The following is a 21,532-nucleotide window of genomic DNA, read 5'->3' as shown; positions in this document are numbered from 1 at the left end:
GGACAGTTTTGATACTGAATTTTGGTGCAGCAAAAGGCAACAAGAAGCCAGCCTGTTTGCCAAAGTGAGATGTACTTCTAAAACATACCTGAGATTTTTACCTTAGTTCAGAATGTCTATCTTTATTGACCTGAGTTTGGCCACATGTATGGTTTTGTGCATATAAGCTGAACTAAATCTTGTAATTACAAGGTTATGGCTGAAGTAATACACACTTCAAAGGGTGCACCACAGTTGCATCAGTGACTTGAATAATAATGGGAATACTTGGATTTTTGCATTGCCATGTTAAAACTTTCTCTGAAACAAACAAAAATACCTTGCTTCCACATTACCAGGCAAAACTGATTGGCCTAAGTACTGCTGTAGCCTCCAGTTCATGAATGACATTAACCAGCTAAGAGCTAATCCTATTAGCTAGTTTTTACAGACTCAAGTAGGGGGGTGTGAGCTGAAATACTCTGTGTGTCCAAACAAGCACAATAGATGTGTTTTAAAGATGTACAAATGCAAGTTAAAATGGTGACCTGGGTTCAGCTGTACCAACTTCTGTGGTATTTAAATGACTAAAGAAAACTTGGTCAAAAAAATTTTTATTTACAATTTAAATGCACATTGGTCAACATTAGAACTGCGGGGAGAGTAGTAGACTGGTCAAGGCATTTCATATGCTCAACACTTGTGATGAAAGTCACTTGACACTTAGGAACAAATGAAGTACAAAACAGTAGGATAGGGTGTCTTTTTCTAGGACTTCCACTTGCCAGCAGGGCAGACTCATCGATCTTCTTGTGAAACCTGATATATTAGCCATAACCAGAAGGGCTGCTGCCAACACTTCCTCCATATCTGTACATCTGCTACAGGTACAAACTCTTGGGCATGCAGCTTTGGGAAAACAAAAATAAATAAAAGGTCCCTTCAAAACCTTAACACACAGTGGGTGGAAAATTCTATTTTAAAGCATAGAGCATCTTGTGCTTGGAAAAAAATTTGTGTTCTAAAGTGGCCATAGTCACATCCATCTGTTTAATATCCACCAGCTGAAGTTGGCTGCTCAGATAGTGTATTCTCCTACAGCAGCAGACGTTCACCTTCAGTATGCATTTCATCTCCAAAGCCAGGCTGTTAGTCAGACCCCAAATCTTCAATCTCATCGTATCCGAATTCCTGCAAAACCTCCTGTCGATATTTGTCCCATGTTCTTCTCCTGTAACATTGATCCTCATCACTGAAGCTCTCTTCAGAGTCTGTAGAGAAAGCATCAACAATTCTAGATTATCCCCTCTTTTTACTTAAAAAATTAAGTTAATCAGAATAATTTAAGCTTCTTGAGAAACTAATGAAGTCTGAACAACTTCTTCATGAGCTGAGGTTTGAATTGTGTTTGAAGTACTCTGGGGTAGGGACTTCAGAAGGCAGAGGCAGTGTTTCACAAGCATGTGGACCCAAGTCGTGGATTGCTCCTGTAAGCAAGCAAACCTTTGCAATTGCAGCAGCCTCAATTTGACTTCTCAATTTTGTCTTTTCAAAAACACTAATTTCTCTTCTAGTTCTAAGAAAGACAATTCTCCTCTATGCAGATTTCACCTTTGTAAGAGCAGCACTCAGTTAAGTTGCTTTTTTAGGGATAGAATGTAATAAAAGAGAGGATGTACACATGCACAGCAGGAAAGCAAACAGCATTTATGACAGGTGTACCTTTTTCTCCATCTTCCTCAGGTAAGAATTCATCTTCTTCAGGATAATCATTACGCCAGTTATTTTCATCATTTTCATCATCTTCATCTTCATATACTTCCTCTGGACCAGGATCATCATTTACCTGCATGTAAACACAAAACATAATATCTGTATTTATAGTGAATGTTAAGTGGGTTTTCATCCACCTGTGCAATACTGTACAGATCAGAAAGAGCCAGGAAATACTGATGGCAGGCAGAAGAAAATCTGCAGTGACACAGGGCACACTTCACAAGAGTTGTCACTACATTTACCATAGTACCTCAAGACTGCTTTAGGTGAAAAATCAGTGAGGTCACATATGTACATGTTACACTCCAGCATTTCAATGTTAATGTCTTACTTAGTCCTACTCACTTCAGCAGCAGTGTAATAGATCAAGGAAAAGAGAAAGTAGTTTCAGGCTCCCAATACAAATGTTGATCACAAGAATTGTACAACACAAGACTAAGCCTTACATTAAACTTCCTAACTCCACAGTCACTGAAGAACAATCTGTTACGAAAAAATATCTCACATGAAGATTTAAGTCAAGTCCTCAAATACTGAAAAAGTTGTGTTCCCCCCTTGCTCTTTTCATTCAGTCATATTTACAATGACATTTTAATGGATGCCTCCTAATCACAAGCAAGATACAAATTACTCAAGTTTACATTCATGTGCCAAAATGTAATTGGCAGTTTGAAACCAGAGAGATTTTCTCATTACATGAGCACTATCCCTTCCATTTTGTCATATGATGTCCTTGGATCAACAGTAACCTGCAGGAACATGGGACTGGCACTTGCAAAAGGCCAAACACAGAAGTCACGGAGCATACATGCAGTGTCTATCTTAGACCTTCCTTGGCATTTTAACAGCAGGACTTTAAACATCTTTTATTTGTGATCTTTTTAGTTGAGAAAGATTGCTTTTTCCACACTCTTACCCATTCATATTCTTCTCTATAGGGCTGTACAGAAAGGATATTTTCAATCCAATCAGGGGCTGATGTTTCCTTATAGTAGATGTCATAAACGTACTCATCTTCTTTGCCACCATGTTCTTTTTTACCATCTTCAGAAACATTTAAACGCTCACGGATCATCTCTACTGCATTGCAGAGAATTGCATCTGGATCATTCTTCTGCTGAGAAAAAGTAAAAAATGCATATTTCCATTAAAGTCATGCCAAGTCTTATTTACAGCCAACAGTTTTCAGATGAAAAGAGAACTTACACATCAGACTTAGGCAAAGAAAAAATGGGGTGGTACAAGCCCTTCCTTAAGCAGCAGCTTCACACACTGTTTCAACATAGTGCACATAGGATCTTCATGGAACATTCCAACTTGCAATCTAGTTAAAGCTCCTATTAAACAGTGGAATACTTATGGTGCAAGCAAACTCCCATAGCAGTCTGCCCACATGTACCAAAGTACTTCAAGCACACTGAGTTCATGAGCTGACCTGTGGGTTTGCAGTGGCTACACTGGAATCTCCCACTGTCTCCTCTTCTTGTACAATATCAAACAGCTGGAATTTCCCACAGCAGTCTGAACTCTGATGGACAGCACTGCTCTCCTCTGGTGAAGCATCCTGCTGTGCCTCAGAGCTGTGCGTGCCAGGTGCAGCAGAGCCGGTGCAGTCGGGCCGATGGCTCGATACCACCCGGTACCGGTTCTCCTTCCTCTTGGCCTGCTTGGCACAACGCAGCTCCTGGACGATCCGCTGAGTGCTTCCCAAAGAGGGGCGCAGGCTTTGAGCTGCCTTGTCTCGCGTGATGGCATCTTTAACATACTTCTGAACTGGTTCGTTCTGGGGAAAAGGAACAAAAAGGAGGAGGAATAGAATGATAACATCAACATAGCAAGGCATACTCTTTCCTAGAAGGGATGAAGAACGGCAGTACCAATAATCCTAACAATACTCAAGTAACTTCTCTTTTTGGTTTAAGCAACCCAGAAATAATATTCTCTTGTTATGAGGAGAGGAAAGCAGACAATACAGAAGTCCTAAGACTGTTCCATTTTGATTTTTAAGCAACTCTGTAGTACAGAATAACCCTCCAAACAAAATCACATGCCTTTGAAAGTGCAATGGATCTAGATTTAGGCCGTAATATCCTTTACAATGTCCTAAGAAGACCATTTCCCAAGATAGAACAGATAGAACAGTCTTATTCAATATAAAAGGCTGGATGGTAGTTGTTATCTTTGTGGGCCTGAGCTTCAGCATCTCACGCAGCAGAAATTTAAGCTTCACTTATAGCCTGTTGTGTAGTTTCCAAGCAAAGAACAGTCTCTAAGTGTAGAAAAGCGAGTGCTGAGCACGGCTTGTCCCGGGGCTCACTGTGTGCTGTGGCCCGTAGCTCTGCTCGTGCCCTGCCGCGGCTGTCACAGCGCAGGAGGAGCCGCCGTGCCCTCGGTTACCGGGACAGGACAGCGCTGCCCGGGGCCGCGCTGCTCTCCACACCCCCGCCTGCACAGGGGAGCCCGAAAGACCCGCGAGAGCAGCCAGGGACAGCCGCTGCTTTCCAAACCCCTCCCGGAGCACCGACCGGCCCACTCCGCCCCGCCCGGCCTGCCGCGGTACCTTGGAAGACACGGTGGCCACCAGCTTGAAGAGGTTGGTCTCCACGGGCTCGGCCCGGCGCCGCTTGCAGGCCAGGAGCAGCGCCTCGGCCGGCTCGGGGCCGCCGCGCTTCCGCCGCACGCGCAGCACGGCCGCGCCCGCCATGGCGCCCGACAGAGGGGCGGAGCGCCCGCACCGCGCCGGGAGCGCCCGCTGTGCACCGGGAACGGCCGCTGTGCACCGGGAACGACCGCTCTGCACCGGGAACGACCGCACAGCGCCGGGAACGACCGCTCTGCCCAGCGCGCACAGCACTGCACAGCACCGCCCTCGCGCGGGGCGCGCCGGGCCCGCGGCTCGGGATCGGCAGCGGCGGCGGAGGAGGGCCCGCCGTGTAGGGGGCAGGCACACGCGGTGTCCGGGGTAGGTACTCCCGGTATCCGGGGGAGGGCCCGCACACGCGGTGTCCACGGCAGGCACACGCGGTGTCCGGGGTAAGTACACGCGGCTTGCGGAGCTGCCGGCCCGGGGCTCTGAGGAGGGACGAGCCCGCGGCCTCTCGGGCCCGCTGCGCTCGTTCCGGGCAGGGGATGGCGGAGAGCGTTCTGGCCGTGCCCCATCACTGCTCGTTCCTGAGTGGGGAAGGCCCGGGCCCTGCCGCTCCCGGCGCGGGGATTGCCCTCGGGCAGGCTGTGGGGGCTCCGGGAGACGGGCCCGGCCCGACGGGCTCACTTGGGGGATGTTGTAACATGAGCATTTACTGCTGTCCTGGTTTCTTCTCTGCGCTGTGTTCTCAGGGTTACACCCAGGTGATCTTCAGGGTCCCCTTTCAGTCTAGGGCTAGGTGACAGATTTTAGCTTAAAACGGCCTCGTGAAAAAAGCATAAAGCGGTCACCAGTACTTCTGGCCAAGGCAGACGTAGAGGGGGGAAATATACAAGAGCTAAAGTCATACTTGTGTTTACTAAAAGTTTTGTGATTGGTTTGGTTTTTTTCACAGCCGAAGCGAAAGCAAATCTGCACACAATACATAAGTAATACAATACGAATTGAGATTGATCATGAAGACCTTTTGTGGAAGAGCCAATCCAACCACTGGTTCGATGGAGTGGTTTGAAGAGGGGGAGGACTATGACTATCACCAGGAGATTGCAAGGTATGCTTGGAAAAGTAGCTTGTTGTTCCATTAAAGGACTCTGAAAAATTAGGAAATCCAACTTTATTTTAATGGCAGTTTGGGTGTCTTTGTAGAAGTTCTAAGGGCATGAGGTGAACAGACTGTAGGATAGTCTAAATGTCAGTAAATGTACCCAGTGGTGTACAGGGCAGAGCTGTCAATGTAGAATTTTGTTGGGACAAAATGTATTGACTAAAATTATTTTAAATGCTAGTGCAACATATAAATGCCAGTTGTCTGTCCCTGTTCTAGCTTTTTAAGAGCTTAATACAATAGCCAGAGAAGGTGGGAAGATATATTTTGGGTTGTTTTGGAGTAGTGCAACCCATGAAGAAATGGGAGCCAGAGTAAGCTTTGGTAAAAAATAAGTTGTTAGTAGTCTGTCTTTCATTGCCCTGTATGACTGTGTCTGTCTCAGGTACTGCCTCACAGGTGTTAGTCCATAGGTCTGTGCCTGGGGTCCATTACTGTGGAGAGGATTTGTGCCAGTGGTTCATGAGTTGATTCACATGCTCGTGGCCAGACCACTGAAATTACATTATCCCTTACATTTGTAAATCCTCAAAGAGTGTGTCAGTTGCATGTGCATTTGTGGGCCGCAGGGACCAGTTGCTTTGCAGAATGGAGTGTTTTAACTGGAATATCTTTCATTGCAGGTCACGCTATGCAGATATGCTTCATGATAAGGACAGAGTAAGTATAGAAGCAAAACCCTTTTGAATGGTGGGAAAAGAGCCATTGCATTTCTCCTGAATTGCTGTCACTGTGTGATTATATGGGTTTCTCTGAAAGATTAAATGATCACATTTTTGTACTCTCTAAGGTACCAGACCAGATCTGCTCTTAGATCAACAGATGCCTTTTTACATCTAACTTTAGTGTTCTGTTGTTTACTACAGAACATTTTTATATTCAGTAGCTGATTTTGCTGTTCTGTGTTTAACATTTTTGACAGAGAGCTCATTAGATGAAATTTCAAAGGCTGTAAAAGGGAAACTGGGCTTCTTAATTTTTATAGGAGTGTAAGTAAAGTCTATTCTTCTGTGTTGTTTCTACCATATGTACAGGCACGATGGAGTCTGGAGTGAGTAGTTCAGTAAGCCAGTAAGTCAGCTTTCCATCAACAATGTTTTGAAAGATTTTTGTGGTGCTCCACGATAAGTCTTGAATTCATATTGAATTAAAACATGTCAGTGGGATCAGGCATTTAATAAGCTGTGTAGAGACAGCAGATTGTGTCTGAGTGATTAAAACAACTGCTGGAATTATGTGCATCAAAGCTGTTGACTAGAATTGTTCAGAAAGCCATCCAGCAAACCTTCCAAATGTGTAATGTTCAAAGGTTGTATATTATTTGGAAAGGCTTAATAAATCATTTGGAAAGGAATATCTTAAAGTAGGTTGTTAGAAAGGAAATCGAAGCATATATGTCAATCTATATCTTGTGGCTGACAGAATTTGTTTTTTTGCTGTTGTTGATGCTGGTGTGCTTATAGCTCCGTTTAATGGCCTGTAACCAAAAACCAGGATTTACACAGGTTGATTCTCATGTATGAACCTTTGTCAGTAGATGAAGAGAGGAATTTAAACCAAGATACTTCAGTCTTGTACTGCTGAAGGGAAAATATGAATATTTGAGTGGTCTCGCTGGGGAAAATTAATCAGAAAACTTGCAGTATCTCCCATGGATCTGATTATTATTTGCTCGGGAAACTGTATCACATTTGGAAATCATACATATATTATGAATAGCTGATTGACCAATGGTAATATGAACATTGTGATAAATATTGATGTACTTTAAACAGACTGATCCTGACAGATACAGTTGTTATTGCTGAAGATGGCTTTGGTGTGACTGTTTGGCATAAAGAGTGTCTGTAGGCCTTTTCCTGATTATAAATTCATGGTCAAGGAATGCAAGATTTCTGCACAAAAATTAAAAACACAAATAGGTAAAAGGTTGCTGATTTTTTTGTTTGTTTGTTTTGTTTTCCACAGAATGTGAAATACTACCAAGGTATTCGTGCTGCAGTGAACAGAGTAAAAGAAAGAGGTGAGAAAGCAATTGTGCTGGACATAGGGACTGGCACAGGACTCCTGTCCATGATGGCAGCTTCAGCTGGGGCAGATTTCTGCTATGCCATTGAGGTGAGCATTTGTTAGGGGTTGCACATGTTCAACACGTTCTTTGTGATACTCTTCTTTTCAGGCTATGTGCTATCTCTGTTATTTTTGTTCTGAATGAAAGAAATTTTCTTCACAACTACACTGTTACTACAAGCAGGTTTTTGACACGCTTCAGTGACTGTCAATGCTGGTTGTTTTGGTTTCATTGACATTGTCTTGAGCACGTGTAAGTCTTTAGGGGCTTTAGGGGCTGTTGATATATGTATATATATCTTTATTTTTACAAAGAAATAAGCTTGTTTAACATAAATGCTACAATATTAATGTGTATTTTTGTGTTTCAAAAGTTAAATTTGAGTAGATTTTGGAGACAGCTGATAACTCTCTAACAGTAGAGCTCTGAATTTTTCAAGTGAGACTTGTTGCCTTGTTTCATGGTAGTGAACTTCAAACATAGGAAAAGATACAGAAGATGTTAATTTTTTTCATGACTAAATATACTGCATTTTGTTTTTGAAAGCCAACTTGAGGGGTACGATTTTGTTACACTCTTGCTGTGTTCACAGGTATTCAAGCCCATGGCTAATGTTGCTGTGAAGATAGTGGAGAAAAATGGTTTTTCTGACAAGATCAAAATAATAAACAAACATTCCACTGAAGTCACAGTTGGCCCAGGTGAGAAAAATAGGCTAGGCTTGAAAAAATTGGCAAGTACCTGAAAACCACGAAGGAATATGTCTTACTCTTATTTCTTATACTTTTTAAATTGAAACAAGTGCTTGTAGAACACTGAGGGAGCTGGGAGGGTTCACCTTGGAGAAGAGGAGGCTCAGGGGAGACATCTCTACAACTGCCTGAAAGGAGGTTGTCGGCAGGTGAGGGTTGGCCTCTTCTCCCAGGTGGCAAGTGACAAGATGACAGGAAATGGCCTCAAGTTGTGCTAGGGAAGGTTTCGATTGGAGGTGAGGAAATTTTTTTTCACAGAAAGGATTGTAAAGCGCTGAAAAGACTGCCTAGGGAAAGGGTGGAATCACCATCCCTGGAAGTGTTCAAAAACGTGGATATGGCACTTGGGGACATGGTTTAGTGGGGATCATGGTGATGGTGCTGGGTTAGTGGTTGGACTTGATCTTACAGGTCTTTTCCAACCTTAAGGATTCTGTGATACTTTACATTCGAGAAAGCAACACTGGAAATCTACTTCGAAAGAGTGTTCTGGTAATATCTCAGTAGCCATTTGTATTTCAAATGGAAAATAATTTCCAGTCTTCAGTAGACTCTCTAACAGGAATAAGTTTTTTAGTTATTTGTGCATTCAGGATAGCATCTTTTTGAAAGACTACATAAAGATTTAACATTGCAATATTAATTTGTGCCTTTTAGATGGAGATATGCAGTGTCGGGCAAACATCCTGGTAACAGAATTATTTGATACAGAGCTGATTGGAGAAGGAGCTTTACCATCCTATGAGCATGCACACAAATATCTTGTACAGGTAAGAAAATAGGAAGTGTGTCACACCTATCAGTAGAGACATTCTTCTGCCTTTTTTTGAAGTGGGATAGAGATTATACAGAATTTAGGCTTCTGTATGCCTTGGTAAATACACCATCAGCTCTGCTAGTTTCTTATTCAGTCAGTAATTTACTAGATTAATTCCTAGAATAAAGCTATTTGAGTTTATACTGTATATCACAGGCTCTGAAATTACACCTGGTTTCTTTGTGTTGAAACCAATAACTTGCTGGTTAACAAATGTCTTTCAGAAAGGCATCTAGTTCTAATTTGAAGCTCTCCTTAATAACTTTGTTCCAAGATGTTTTAAAAAATTCTCCTCAATTTGATGAGTTTCACCTCATTTCACCTCAACCAATTTAGGCATTGGTTCATTTTTGGCTTTTTTTCCCTATTGTGCTCTTACTACTCCATATGCCTTTTTCATGTGGAAATATTTTAAATGCTGTGTTTAAATGATAGCCTTTTTTTTTTTTACTTACAATCTATAGGTATAATTTTAGGGCTTTCTCTTTTACATTTTCTGATATTTTCCCTAAGTTAAAATGTGGATGGCAGAACTTTATTTAGGTTTCCAGGTTTCTATTCACCAGTTTAAAAGACACCATATAAAGACAATAGCAATCCATAATTTTTTACAACTCTCCATATAGAACTCTAAATTGCAATTAGTCATTTTTCTGTGAAAGCATTGTGTTTGGACTTCATGGTTGGCTCTTAGTTCATACTGGGATTTTTAGGACAATTTGTTTGTTTTCCACTCTTTGAACATGGATACAAAGTTGTCCTTGCATAAATATGTGAGCCATTATTTTTCTTATTTTCTCATTGCAATCAGCAACTCTCTTTTATTATTGATAGCTTAGTAGCTTCCTGCCTTGAGAAGCTCAGGCCAGATCTCTTAGAACAAGAATGGAAATGCAGGTTTAACTGAGGCTAGTAAACTGATAATGTTGCATGGTTAATGAAGTGATCTGGCCTTGCTGAACCACACTGGCAGGATAGATATGTGTATTCTATTTCACAGAGAGACAAAGTTCTGGGATGTTACAAAAGTCTCTAAAATGACTTGTATTTTAGATTTCAAAGCTCTCAGTCCAACTTTTTTTAAATGGGTTTGCATTTCAATTGATTTAATTCTCACTCATATTAATAAGTCACACTTGTTGAATAGGTTTACCCTTTGTTTTGAACATTCAGGAAGGATGTGAGGCAGTGCCTCACAGGGCAACAGTGTATGTCCAGTTAGTGGAATCCAGAAGAATGTGGTCCTGGAAGAAACTGTTTCCTGTTCATGTTGAAACAGAGGATGGTGAAAAAATTCTTGTTCCGCCTTCAGAAATGGAGAACTGTCCAGGTGTTCCTTCTGTTTGTGATATCCAACTGAACCAGATGCCTTCAAGTGACTTCAGTACCCTCAGTGATGTGGTGACAATGTTCAGGTAAGGGAGACACTGTTCTGTTCAAAACAGAGTTATCCTGTTATGCCTTTCATTTAAGCTGTGCATTCAGCTTAAGAAACTGGTGAGAATTTCTGAAGAATTCTTTTTGCAATTTTATTTCTCTTAATTCTTTTCACAATTTTCATTCTTCCTGCAGTGTGGATTTCAGTAAGCCAGTACAGAGTGCTTCTACCTACTATAGAGTGCAGCTGGAGCCTGTGAAATCTGGCAAGGCACAAATTGTACTTTCCTGGTGGGATATTGACATGGACCCCCTTGGGATGATAAATTGCACAATGGCTCCCTACTGGGTAAATCCCACTTCTGCTTTGCAGGTAAAATCCTGAGCCTTCAGATACCACTGTCACATCACTGAGCAACTCCTTGGAGTACTGGGGAGTTTAAGCAGCTCTGCCTTAAATTGTTTAGGAACTTTGGTAGACTTAATGTATTGGAAGATGCTAAATAAGCAAATTGTAGAAATTTTACCTATGGTATGTGCCCATTTTAGCTTTTCTTTAATGTTAAATGTTAAGAGTAATCTTTTATGAAAAGCTTAAAGACTGAAGCTGTCTTCCAGATACTGTTATTTCTTTTATGTTCAAGAAATACAGATTTCCATATCTTTTTCCATAACTAGTCTCTATCCCTCGTTAAAATATTAGTCTCTGGTTTGCCTCCATGTAGTTCTTCTATTAAATTTCCAAGTAAGTGTTATGTTCATGGTAGTGTATTTATACTCTCATAAAAAAAAGAGGCTGGTGAAGGAAAGTGGTGGATTGATATGGATAATTACAGAAATACTATCACTATTAAGTCAGATTCTTGTGTTTTTGTGTGAATGTATTTACCAGTAGGATGAACTTCAAAATGATTGATTGTCTACACTTACAATATTTGAGAATAAAATTTGAAATTACCAAATTGAAGATGTTGAGTCAGTTTAAATGACTGATCAGCATAGGATATTTGCAGTGCAAAAACCAGCTGTTTGAAACACGAAATAGTTGTGTGTGATCAGAGTGACACTAAGTGACATCGTTCTAGGTGCGTGAGGCTGCCAGCAGTTTGATACAGGTTTCTAACAGAAGTGAACTGTGGAAAGTGAAGCAGCATTAATAAATGCAAAGCAATTTTGGGTTGTTTTTCATTTGGTTGAAATAGAAGCTTGGCCAGTGAGCAAGCCAATGGTCTTGGGCTTAATTCTGTTTCAAGAAACCAGTATTACTCAGTATGTGTTATTGGTCTTTATTCAACCTTGCTAACTTGAACAAGATTCTTTAAATTAATCATGCATTTTCAAACTTGTGCCCATTCTTCCTAATTGATTTCCTGCTATTTGTTTACTTTCCACTTGCTATTTATGAGTGAGTTCCTAATGTTTTGTGTATCAACCCTTTTCAGTGGAGAGATCACTGGATGCAGTGTGTTTATTTTCTTCCACGTGAGGAGCCAGTTCTGCAGGGTGAGAAGCTGTACCTGACTGCCTGTCGTGACGAGTACTCTGTGTGGTACAACCTGCAGAAAGCCAGGTAACAATCTCTGTGTGAAAAAGGCTATCTTACTCCAAGCTGGAGTATTTGCTGTTCTTAGAGAATATCCTTCTGTAGAAGAGCAAGATAAGAACCTAAAGAGTAGAAAAATATTAAAGGCTGCTTCATGGGCAATGCACAGGTGGAAAATACACATTATGCATAAAAACTCAGTTGGACTGCAAGCTTCTGCCTCTCACCTGGTTGCATTATCTGACAAAGAAGCATAAAACACTCAATGCTTGATTCCTGGAAATCCTAAAATACAGCACAGCTGAAGTGGCATACAGGTAAAGAAGTGAAATAATTACCATTCTGTTTCCATTTTCTATTTTCCTAGTCATCACTCTCTTTTTGAGATTACTGCCTTTTGCTCAGATTAAAAAGAGCTTAATCATGTTGGTTGTAATGATAGTAGCAGCAAACATTTTTAAAACCAGTGCTAGCTTTAAAATGTCTGAATTTGCTTTGCCTTTTTTACTTAGGAATCCAACATCCAAACAAGTAACTGTTTGCTGAAAGGGCAAAGCTTAAAGTACTATCACAGTTAGTGGGAAAGTGGGGGATGGTTCTTGGTTTTGTTTTAAAGAAGGTGAGGATTCTTTTTCATCACTCTTCATTTGGAAATGCAGAGTTACAGAAATGTCTCTGGAGAACCAGTAACTTCAAAAAAGTGACAGCAGAGTTTGTATTCATTAATATGCATATCAGCCAAAATGTATAATGTGCCTGTTTGCAAAAACGTGTTACTGATGCTGTAGTTGATACTACATTAAAATTTTTTACAGAGAAGGAGAGAATAAAGCAGGTGAAGAGGAGCATAAAGCAGATGCTCGTGTGGAGAGCCCTGTGTGCAGGTGTCGTGCTCACCTGCTGTGGACCAGGCCCCGCTTTGGGGAGCTGAACGATCAGAACCGAACCCGCCAATACATCAAGGCCTTGGGGAAAGTGAGTGCTTGTTGCCTGCAGGTTTTATTGGCTTCTCTCATTACTGCTTCATTTGCTTTAATTACTTATGGAATTTGTTTGTCCCCTGCAAGGGACTTTAATCACAAAGTGTATTTTTCTTCCATCAGCAGATAGAAGTTATACTTTTGTCTTGAAAACTTTAGTATTTAATTTTTAAATGGTAAGCAGTCACTTTTGCATAGAATTTGTAGCAGCTCTGTGTGTTTGTTAGACATAGTATTGGTAGTTGAATAAAATGTCCAATACATTTTGAGCAAACTTTTTCAGACCTAAGCCAAGGGCATTTCATGAGAATTTTTTTACCATTATTTAATATTAAAGTGTGTAAAGTGTGGAAAACTTTTCCCTCTGGAGTAAGAATAACAATGACTATTTGTTTTCTGTAGGTTCTGAAAACAGATAGTATTTGCCTTTGCATCAGTGATGGCAGTCTGCTGCCTGTGCTGGCTCACTATCTTGGAGCAAAGCAGGTACAGTACTTGGTCCTGTTTTTTCAGATCTTTTCATTTTAGCTTGGTGTTTTTCTCTCATATATGTTCATTTCCAGCTCATTATTTAACTATTTGCAGTGCCTCTTCACAAGTGAGGAGTAGGGTCACATTGTGTTAAAGGGGAGGTTAAATTCATCTGTGGTCAAGCTGAAGTCAAGGAAGATAATAATTACCAGATTTGGCATTTACCAATGTGTGGTTTTGAGGGAAAGTGCTGTTCCTCATTCCCTACTGCTTCCTGTTTGCCATCTTGTATCTTGTTTTTTTTTTGAAAACACTCTATGGACCTAAATGTCTGTCAGGGTATTTTTCTTTTATGTTTGCAATTCCATAATTACATTTAATACCTAGTCTTGAGTGGAAGACCTGTAAAAGCCAAGTAGGAAGCAGTAAGAACACTGGGTCTGTGTGTAACTGAGAGCTGAGAGCTGCCTGGCTGTCTCACATACATAAATGCCCTGCTTGAGAGGGGCAAGATTTTAAACTAAAATCTTTTAGAGTTGAACTGAATATCTGGGAATGTGTAATGTAATATAGTCCTGAGGAATGCAGCATATTGCCTAACAATTCATCAATTTTGGATAAAAGCTAAATTTTTTTCTTACTGCAAAAGGCTTCTGGGCACTTTCCAGCTGATACAATCAGGTCATATTAAACAGTATTTAAAATTTGGCACACTGGTAATGTGCTTGTATTTGTTCATGAGTAAATATGTGGTTAGAACAAATGTTAATATGCTGTGTGCAACTTAAAAATGGAAAATAAATATTTGCATTCCATTGAGTTTTGTTTTTTTTTTCTTGTATAGCTATGAAAACAGAATTATTTAGCCTGTAGTTTTGGGGGGTGTTTTGTTGTCAAAAAAGTTCATTATAGTGGGCTCTGGAATTAGATGCATGGTTCTTATGAACTGTTCACTAGGGCATCAAAACGTTCCTTCATTCTTCAGTTACATATTCTTTTAATTAAAAACTATAAAGCTAGTTTGACTAACTGTATTTTCATTAGGTGTTTACATTAGAAAACTCTGGTGTGTCCTGTTCTGTCATGGAAAAAGTGAGTATTGCATTTTCTGTTAAAGCTGGATCTCTCCTTGCAGATGCCTCTTGGCTTGTCTGCTTGAGCAGCTGCTCTGCTGCTGCCATTGCCTTGGTGATAAAAGCCAGTTTTTTTAAGGTTTGTTTCTGAGGATTAGTGAGAGCATCCCAAAGCTTGCACCAGTCTGGCAAGCAGCATCCAGCAGTTCTGTCTTGCAGCTCAGACAGGTTGGGAATGCCTGCTCTGCTGTTTGCTCTGCCTTGGGGAAGGGCACAGAAGGCTCTGCCAGTGGAGTGGAGGCTGTTCAGGAGAGACAGCTGGGGCCTAAGAAGTGACTGGAAGCAGCTTGCTGGAGTCAGCATGGGGCTGGGGCTCCTTTGGTTGACGCTGTGTATTTGAAAGAGATCTGGCTCAGCCTGTAGCTCAGAAGTACAAAACCAGATGGTCGGCAAATGAGGACTTGAACCTTGTCTCAAAGAAAAGCCAAATATACATTGTATACATAGGTGAAATGATTCTTACCTCTCTTAATTATCCTTCTCATATGCTTCAAAGTACAAATGAACAAAGGTGAGGCAGCTTTTGTGTTATCTGCCTTTTTATATAGATAATTTAAAGAATACTGAGGGCACATGCTTTAGTTCCCTAGGTGTGACACACTGGCTCTAAGTGCATGCACCCTTCAAGAATAGACTTATATCATCCTCATGAGTTATGGCAGGCAGTTTTATTAAAACTTCTTCTGTCTGCTTGGAGTTTTTTCCTAATTTAGTTTCAGTAAAATTACTATTTTGGTCTCAACTGTGGCTTTTGACAAAGGCAGTGTGTTACTTTTTGATTTTAGTTTTTGAAAGCAAATCATCTTGAAGATAAAATTAAGATAATAGAAGCACGTCCTGAGTTGCTGAAGCCTTCTCATTTGGAAGATAAAAAGGTATGTTACAGTTTTATATTGTACTGAATTTCAGGGGTTGGTAGGGAACAGAAGGTAAAAATGAATTGTAACCACAATGAATTCTGTTATATCCCAATTCATATAGAATGTAATGAGTAAATGGTTCACACCACCTGCCACTAAAACTAAAGGAGACTAACGACTGTAGGAGGGTTGTTGCTTTGTTTTTGAAGGGTCTGGCTTTCCCTACTGCATAATTTCCACAGTAGTTAAGGCAGTTTAACTGGTTCTGCAAGGCTGTAGCTCTTTCACAGTCCACTCAAGAAGATTGCAATCTATTTGGAAGTAATAACATACTCCAGAACTCCAGAATTCTGTGACTCATTCCAAAGCCTTCCAAACTCCAACTGCAATATTTTCTCTCAAACTGTCGTGGGAAAGTTCAATATAAAATGTGGTCACTAAACCCACAGAAAAATGTCCAGTATGTGCAGTGAACAGTGATTGAATCCCTAGGGAGCAGTAGAAGTTTTTATCTAGATGATTTCACTTAATATATTGTGCTGGCAGCTATTGGAAAACCTAAACAGCCTGTGTTGTGAGTTGTTATTCTTTATTATAACACTTTTTATCTGTTCTCTTCTTTGTCTAGATTTCTGTCCTTGTGGGAGAGCCGTTTTTCACAACGAGTTTGTTGCCATGGCATAACCTGTATTTCTGGTATGCCAGGACAGCTGTGAGCTCTCACCTTGCCAGCAGTGTCACTGTCCTCCCTCAGTCTGCTTCTTTGCGTGTGATGATTGTGGAGTTCCAGGTGAGATTGTTCAGGTATTTACACAAATCCACTTAAAGCTGAGTACTCTGCTTCATTGCATCTTAATACTGTCCAGTATGTTCTGTACTTACCACCTGAGAAAAAAATATTTGAAGGTGCATTTTGCTGTTTCAGCCGTCTCTTGTCAGCAAATCAGCTCAAGTAGTTTTGCCATTTAAAATGAAAGGGTTGCATGTTTTTAAGGTATTTATTTAGATTAGAGATTGGTGAAGCATGTTACAGTTGTAGTTATTTATAGAATTAGGTACTGTATCTTATATATAATATAGAAATATACATATAAAGTAGATACTCTGCAACATACCAGGTTTTGAAATGAGGCTTTGTAAGACTGTAGGCAGGATTCCTAATTGCATGTGGATTTTAACTGCCTCAGGCTGTGCACAGTTCTGAATATGAGCACATCTTAAAAATACTTTGAAAAGTCATCTTTCAGACATTGTACAAAGTTATAAACATAGTTTTTTCATTTATTGAGAATTTTGTAACAAAATATTGTGTTTACCTACCATGAAAAAGGAAATTTAATGCTTTCATCATTGATATGCAAAGTCCAGTAGCTTAAGTGAGGGAACTCTGTATTCTGGCATTGTGTAAATAAATGCACATATTTTAAATACAAACACCTATAATCTAACGAATTTTCACATAAACATAGCCTTCAGTTTATTTGTTAGAAATGCCAGGTCTTTTCTGTAGTTTTTCCTCCCCTCTGGCTCACCAGCTGTATGGTTTCTATGTCTGAGCCTTCTCTCCCCTAACAGTTTCTTTATTCAGATGCTCTTTAACCTTGTTCTCTTACTTTTGCCTTTGATTTATGCGTGTGAAAATGGCCCTGCCATCTCTGGGACTAATCAACTGTGATGCACATTTTTCAGTTTTCTACAAAAATGTACAGAGCTTAAGTATGTGCTGAGTAAATAAGGTAGATCTAAATCCTGTAATAGGGAGCAGATATTTAGAGTAATCAGCAGTAATCAGATTAAAATAAGCAGTAAATTTTAATTCCATGCTCTCTTATCTAGAGGATTTACTTCCCTAGAACTCAAAGCATTTTCTAAGGAAGTAAGCATTATTGTCTTCATTTTCTAGATGAGGAAGCCAAAGCATGCAGAGTGATGACTGAAGATTATTCAGCAATCAGCAGAATGTAGAGTAACATTCATGTCACCTAAACTTCAGTTTTACACTTCCATGTACAGTATTTGTTCAGAGATGATTCTATATAAAATTTTTGGTAGAACATTTAACTTGTATTTTCTTCCAGTAGGCTACGCCAAAGCTATTGCTTTAATTTTACATTATCTTCTCTCACTGGTGAATCTAGACTCAAAGACTGGCATCTGTGGGGTTTTAAAAATAACCTCTGAATTGACCAGTTCTTGTTTAGACAGAGGGAGCAGACACAGTGTTGCAAGGTCTCCTGCAGAACTGGTTCTGTAGGCTGTTCTGTCCTCTCAGAATGGATATGTCATCATGGTTAAGCAATTAGCTTTCTCCTGGATCCAGGAGAAAAAAATTGATGGAATTACTTCAATTATAAACTTGTTTCATCCATAATTTCATTTAGGGAGCAGGGTGCTGCCTGTCTGTTTTGGTAGTTCTGCTGGGTGTACCACTCAGAGACTTGATAGTCACTCTAGTTCATGCTGTAGTCAGGCAGAAATTATAACAGTATTTGTGTAAATGTACAGTAGTCTCGCTGCCAGCTTGTAAAGCAGGAACATTTGAGATGAAGTGTGAGAATGAGCAGTTAATAAAATGTATATATCCACAGCTAATGAATGTTTGTGTTCTAGTAAGAGACCATTAACGAGGTCTAAGGAAAGGTAAATGTTGAACTGAGTCAGTGTGTCCAGTGAGTTGCTAAAGTCAATGAGAGGCATGGCATGAAGTGGCTGAAATGATCTCACTCCACTTTGTGGGGCTAAAGGGAAGTGTGGTTCTCTTGTAGGCTATGAGATGTTTGATGGGAGCACTTAGCTGTGCTGGATAGTGAAAGTGGAGGGGCTGTAAGGGTTAGATCTTGGCAAATCCATACCTACTCTAAAGTAAACTACACACAGAAATTTTTTAAAATGTTTTTCAGAGGAGTTGAAAACAGTGATTAAAGAATTAACTGACTTAAAAAAACCTTTTTCTACAATTATCTTCTGATGCTTGCAGTAGTTGTAATGGTTTAGCATATATACATAGTATCTGGCTTGCTATCAAGTGTCTAAGCTACAGCTAAAATTACTTCAAGATTTCCTGTTTCCTTTAATAAAGCCCATCAAAATCCTGTTGTTTTTTATAGGACTTATGGAGAATCCGGAGTCCATGTGGCACCTGTGAAGGTTTTGATGTCCAGATTATGGATGATATGATTAAAGTAAGAAAAACAGTTTCTGCACAAGTCTTAGCAAAACAAAAATTCAGTTTGGCTTAATAAAGCATTTAACGACTGTTGAAAAACTTGTGTATTAGGCAGAACACCATTGTGTGAGATTCAGCTGCATCAGTTTCTAGAGCTCTGCTCTAGATTAATTGTGCAGGAGTACAGGCAGTTGTAGAGTGGAATTCATCTCGAGGGAGGAGAACATTTCAATGCATTCTATTTTGAAAGTGCCCATTTCTGTTTCAGGGCTGAGGGTTCCAGTCACAGCATTTGGTTTCACGTGTGTGAAACTGCCTAAGAAGAGCAGTCCTGCCCTCTCGCAGCTCTATTGCTTAAGTACTCTGGGTTTGCATTTCTGTTGTTTTCAGTTAATTTTATTCCTTCCTTTCTTCAGGATTCTCTGAATTTTAGGGAATCCAAGGAAGCAGAACCTCACCCACTGTGGGAATATCCCTGCAAGTCACTCTCAGAGCCTCAGGAAGTTCTGACATTTGACTTCACAACGACTGTACCACAGCACTGTCTCAGCACAGAGGGCTCTCTAAAGCTCTTACGGTCAGTTTTCCCACTGCAATAAATATTCTTGTCATCATCCATTTCTTTACCTCCTATTCAGGCTCTTTAGAGGAGTTGAGTTTAGAGCTCCTTTCTGGTGCAAATGTACTTGGCAGTCTTTAATAATTTGACCTAAGATTGTGAAAGTTGCTCTGGCACAAGTTTGTGGGTATTCACAGTAGGCTCTAACAGTAGCACAATAATGTTAATTATTATTAGATTAGATAATATGCCTCTGTTTAAAAAATAACATTTTACTAGCTCTCACCATGATTTAAAATTTAAATAGATTAATTTGCAGTTTAGAGAAAATAAAACATTACCTGGATGTTTTTAATGTTTCTGTTGCCTACGGCTGAGTTCTTGCAGATAAAGCTTCTACTTAGCTTGTCAAATTACTGTGTTTAATAATTAATAAATAATTGTGTTTAATAGCTTTAAATTATTGTGTTAGTAGCTTCTAATGTATATGCTATTCTTCCTTCTAACTATAATCCTGGCAGTCTTTATATTTTGCCACATCTCAGACACTTTCCAGTATAACTGTGGATTGTACTTAATTCTGTTCAAACTGGAAATGCTGCTAAGAATTAAAAAAGGAGAAAGTTTTATTTTTTAACTAGAGCTCAAACATTGCTATGTTTCTCTTTAAACAAAGTAAAATTCAAGCTTTCATAGGCTCCAGAGCCATCTGTGTGGGGTCTCCGTGCCTTTGCAGCAGTTGTGTTTTCAGGCAGCACAGTGGCATGACCTCTGCCTCTTGTGGAGCAGGCACTTGAGGTGACACGGTGTGTGTGGTAAATATTTCCTCTCAATTCAGAGTCAGTAGAAACTGGGGTCTCTAAAGGAAGTTCTCAGCATATGCTGTGCAATTCGTGCCATGTTATTCAGTGCTGGTTAAGTGGCTGTGCTGCTGAGCAGATGTAGTTATGACATGTTCTCTTGCCTTTTTTTAGATTTCATATCTGCAAATACTTTAAAGTTTCTGCCCCCAATTACCAACTCAGTCAGCTGTTCAGCTTTCTTTCAAGGAAAGAAGTTGGTCATGCTTTTGCAGCTCTCACTTAAACACTAGTGCAGTGTTGAAGCTGCCAGGATTGTGTAAAGTAACAGGTTTTGTCCTGCATCTCTCCCCAGGAAAGGAAAGAGCCACGGAGCAGTTCTGTGGATGGAATATCATCTTACTGCTGATATCTCTGTTAGCACAGGACTGATGCAAATCTCAAATGAAAAGGTATATCTTCATTTTAATTTATTATGTCAAAGTCTCTAGGATTGCAGTGGGTCTCTGCTGGCCATGCTTGGGTTGTGTGGTTCCCCTTCTAACACTGTTTGAATACTGTGTTATCAGAATTGCTAAAAATACCTGTTCATGTTTTTGTGGGGAGCAGGGGATGTACCTTAAAATGGGAGAGTCTGATTTGCATCCAAATGCTCCCTAGTTTAGAATCAAATTCAGAATTTAAAATGGGATGCTAAGTCAAAGCAGAGTTTTTTGATACAAATAACCTAATCTCAGTTTAACAAAAGCAAAAATCTGGAGGGGAAGGAGTAAGTGTTTTTAGTATTCTATCTCAATATTCTTTGACCAAATCCATTTTTAACTCCGTGACTTCAGTGTGTGGTGTAGCAGATGGGATTTCAAGTTATGTGTTCCATAGTGGAGTGGATGGCAGTGTAAATGATAACTGTTGAGCGTTGTGTGCTCAGCTGGGAGCAAGAATTCTTACTGCATTGTTACTGTATAATAATGATATTGTAGATTTTGACTGCTTTCACTTTTAACTTTCTCCTGTAGGGAAACTGTGAATGGAATCCCCACTGCAAGCAAGCTGTTTATTTCTTCAGCTCTGTTATTGAATCAGAAATTCTGTCAGACCCTACTGCTGTCACATATGCTATAAATTTTGACACAAAGACAGGAGAGATTGCTATGGATTTTAAGCTATTATAAAATATTTTCCTTTTGCTCATATTCCTAACTTATAATAAACATACAGTATTTTTTTTGTACCAGAGGATTTCTTTTATTGTGTTCAGAGAGCAAACTGTTCTGAAACACACTTCTAACCATTTTGGATTTGTTTTCAAAATACAGTTAGTGAGGTAAAGAGGAACCATTTCCTGGGGACAGGTATTCTTATGAGGGTTTATAGACATATATATGTACATACATATATACACATGCTTTTAATCATCTCTTTGAGGGTTTCACATAGTGTTAAGGGGCTGCAAAACAGTTGATATGACAATAGCAGCTGTTCATTTCATGGCATATTAT

General features: G+C 39.9%; 2 protein-coding genes across 5 annotated transcripts; one reads left to right on the top strand and one right to left on the bottom strand.

Annotated features, from left to right (window-relative positions):
- Positions 1-577: 577 nt before the first annotated feature.
- SLC7A6OS (solute carrier family 7 member 6 opposite strand) lies at positions 578-4,622 on the bottom strand. Of its 2 annotated transcripts, none has more exons than XM_014880790.2 (5): positions 4,316-4,622; positions 3,191-3,538; positions 2,672-2,869; positions 1,702-1,825; positions 578-1,250 (listed from the first exon to the last, which is right to left on the bottom strand). In XM_014880790.2, exons 1-5 carry the CDS (start codon positions 4,457-4,459, stop codon positions 1,129-1,131), a joined length of 936 nt encoding a protein of 311 aa, XP_014736276.1. In that variant the 5' UTR covers positions 4,460-4,622; the 3' UTR covers positions 578-1,128. The 2 variants fall into 2 exon arrangements, with proteins under 2 accessions (XP_014736276.1, XP_088028026.1); XM_088171900.1 differs by having other exon boundaries at positions 2,672-2,872; positions 4,316-4,620.
- On the top strand, positions 4,449-21,264 carry PRMT7 (protein arginine methyltransferase 7). Of its 3 annotated transcripts, none has more exons than XM_014880824.2 (18): positions 4,449-4,717; positions 5,295-5,450; positions 6,128-6,164; positions 7,473-7,622; positions 8,168-8,276; positions 8,985-9,097; positions 10,318-10,559; positions 10,717-10,894; positions 11,964-12,091; positions 12,880-13,039; positions 13,447-13,530; positions 14,560-14,607; positions 15,434-15,523; positions 16,137-16,298; positions 18,616-18,690; positions 19,091-19,251; positions 20,389-20,485; positions 21,050-21,264. In XM_014880824.2, exons 2-18 carry the CDS (start codon positions 5,356-5,358, stop codon positions 21,203-21,205), a joined length of 2,085 nt encoding a protein of 694 aa, XP_014736310.2. In that variant the 5' UTR covers positions 4,449-4,717; positions 5,295-5,355; the 3' UTR covers positions 21,206-21,264. The 3 variants fall into 3 exon arrangements, 2 of the variants coding, with proteins under 2 accessions (XP_014736310.2, XP_088028021.1); XR_015806304.1 differs by having other exon boundaries at positions 4,691-4,788; positions 16,137-16,312; XM_088171895.1 differs by having other exon boundaries at positions 4,691-4,788.
- The last annotated feature ends 268 nt before the right edge of the window (positions 21,265-21,532 follow it).

Source organism: Sturnus vulgaris, chromosome 12, assembly GCF_052056855.1.
Source record: "Sturnus vulgaris isolate bStuVul1 chromosome 12, bStuVul1.hap1, whole genome shotgun sequence".
NCBI classification, from domain to species: domain Eukaryota; kingdom Metazoa; phylum Chordata; class Aves; order Passeriformes; family Sturnidae; genus Sturnus; species Sturnus vulgaris.
Note: the sequence above shows the minus strand (reverse complement) of the source record. Positions and strands in the feature narration are given on the sequence as shown.

Coding starts and splice junctions, on each gene's coding strand:
- SLC7A6OS (XM_088171900.1), bottom strand. CDS start 4,459: ATGGCGGGCGCGGCCGTGCTGCGCGTGCGGCGGAAGCGCGGCGGCCCC. Junction 1,826..2,671: donor ATAGAGAAGAATATGAATGG/GTAAGAGTGTGG, acceptor GTTTACATGCAG/GTAAATGATGATCCTGGTCC. Junction 1,251..1,701: donor TGAGGAAGATGGAGAAAAAG/GTACACCTGTCA, acceptor CTTTCTCTACAG/ACTCTGAAGAGAGCTTCAGT.
- PRMT7 (XM_014880824.2), top strand. CDS start 5,356: ATGAAGACCTTTTGTGGAAGAGCCAATCCAACCACTGGTTCGATGGAG. Junction 5,451..6,127: donor TATCACCAGGAGATTGCAAG/GTATGCTTGGAA, acceptor CTTTCATTGCAG/GTCACGCTATGCAGATATGC. Junction 15,524..16,136: donor CTCATTTGGAAGATAAAAAG/GTATGTTACAGT, acceptor TTCTTTGTCTAG/ATTTCTGTCCTTGTGGGAGA.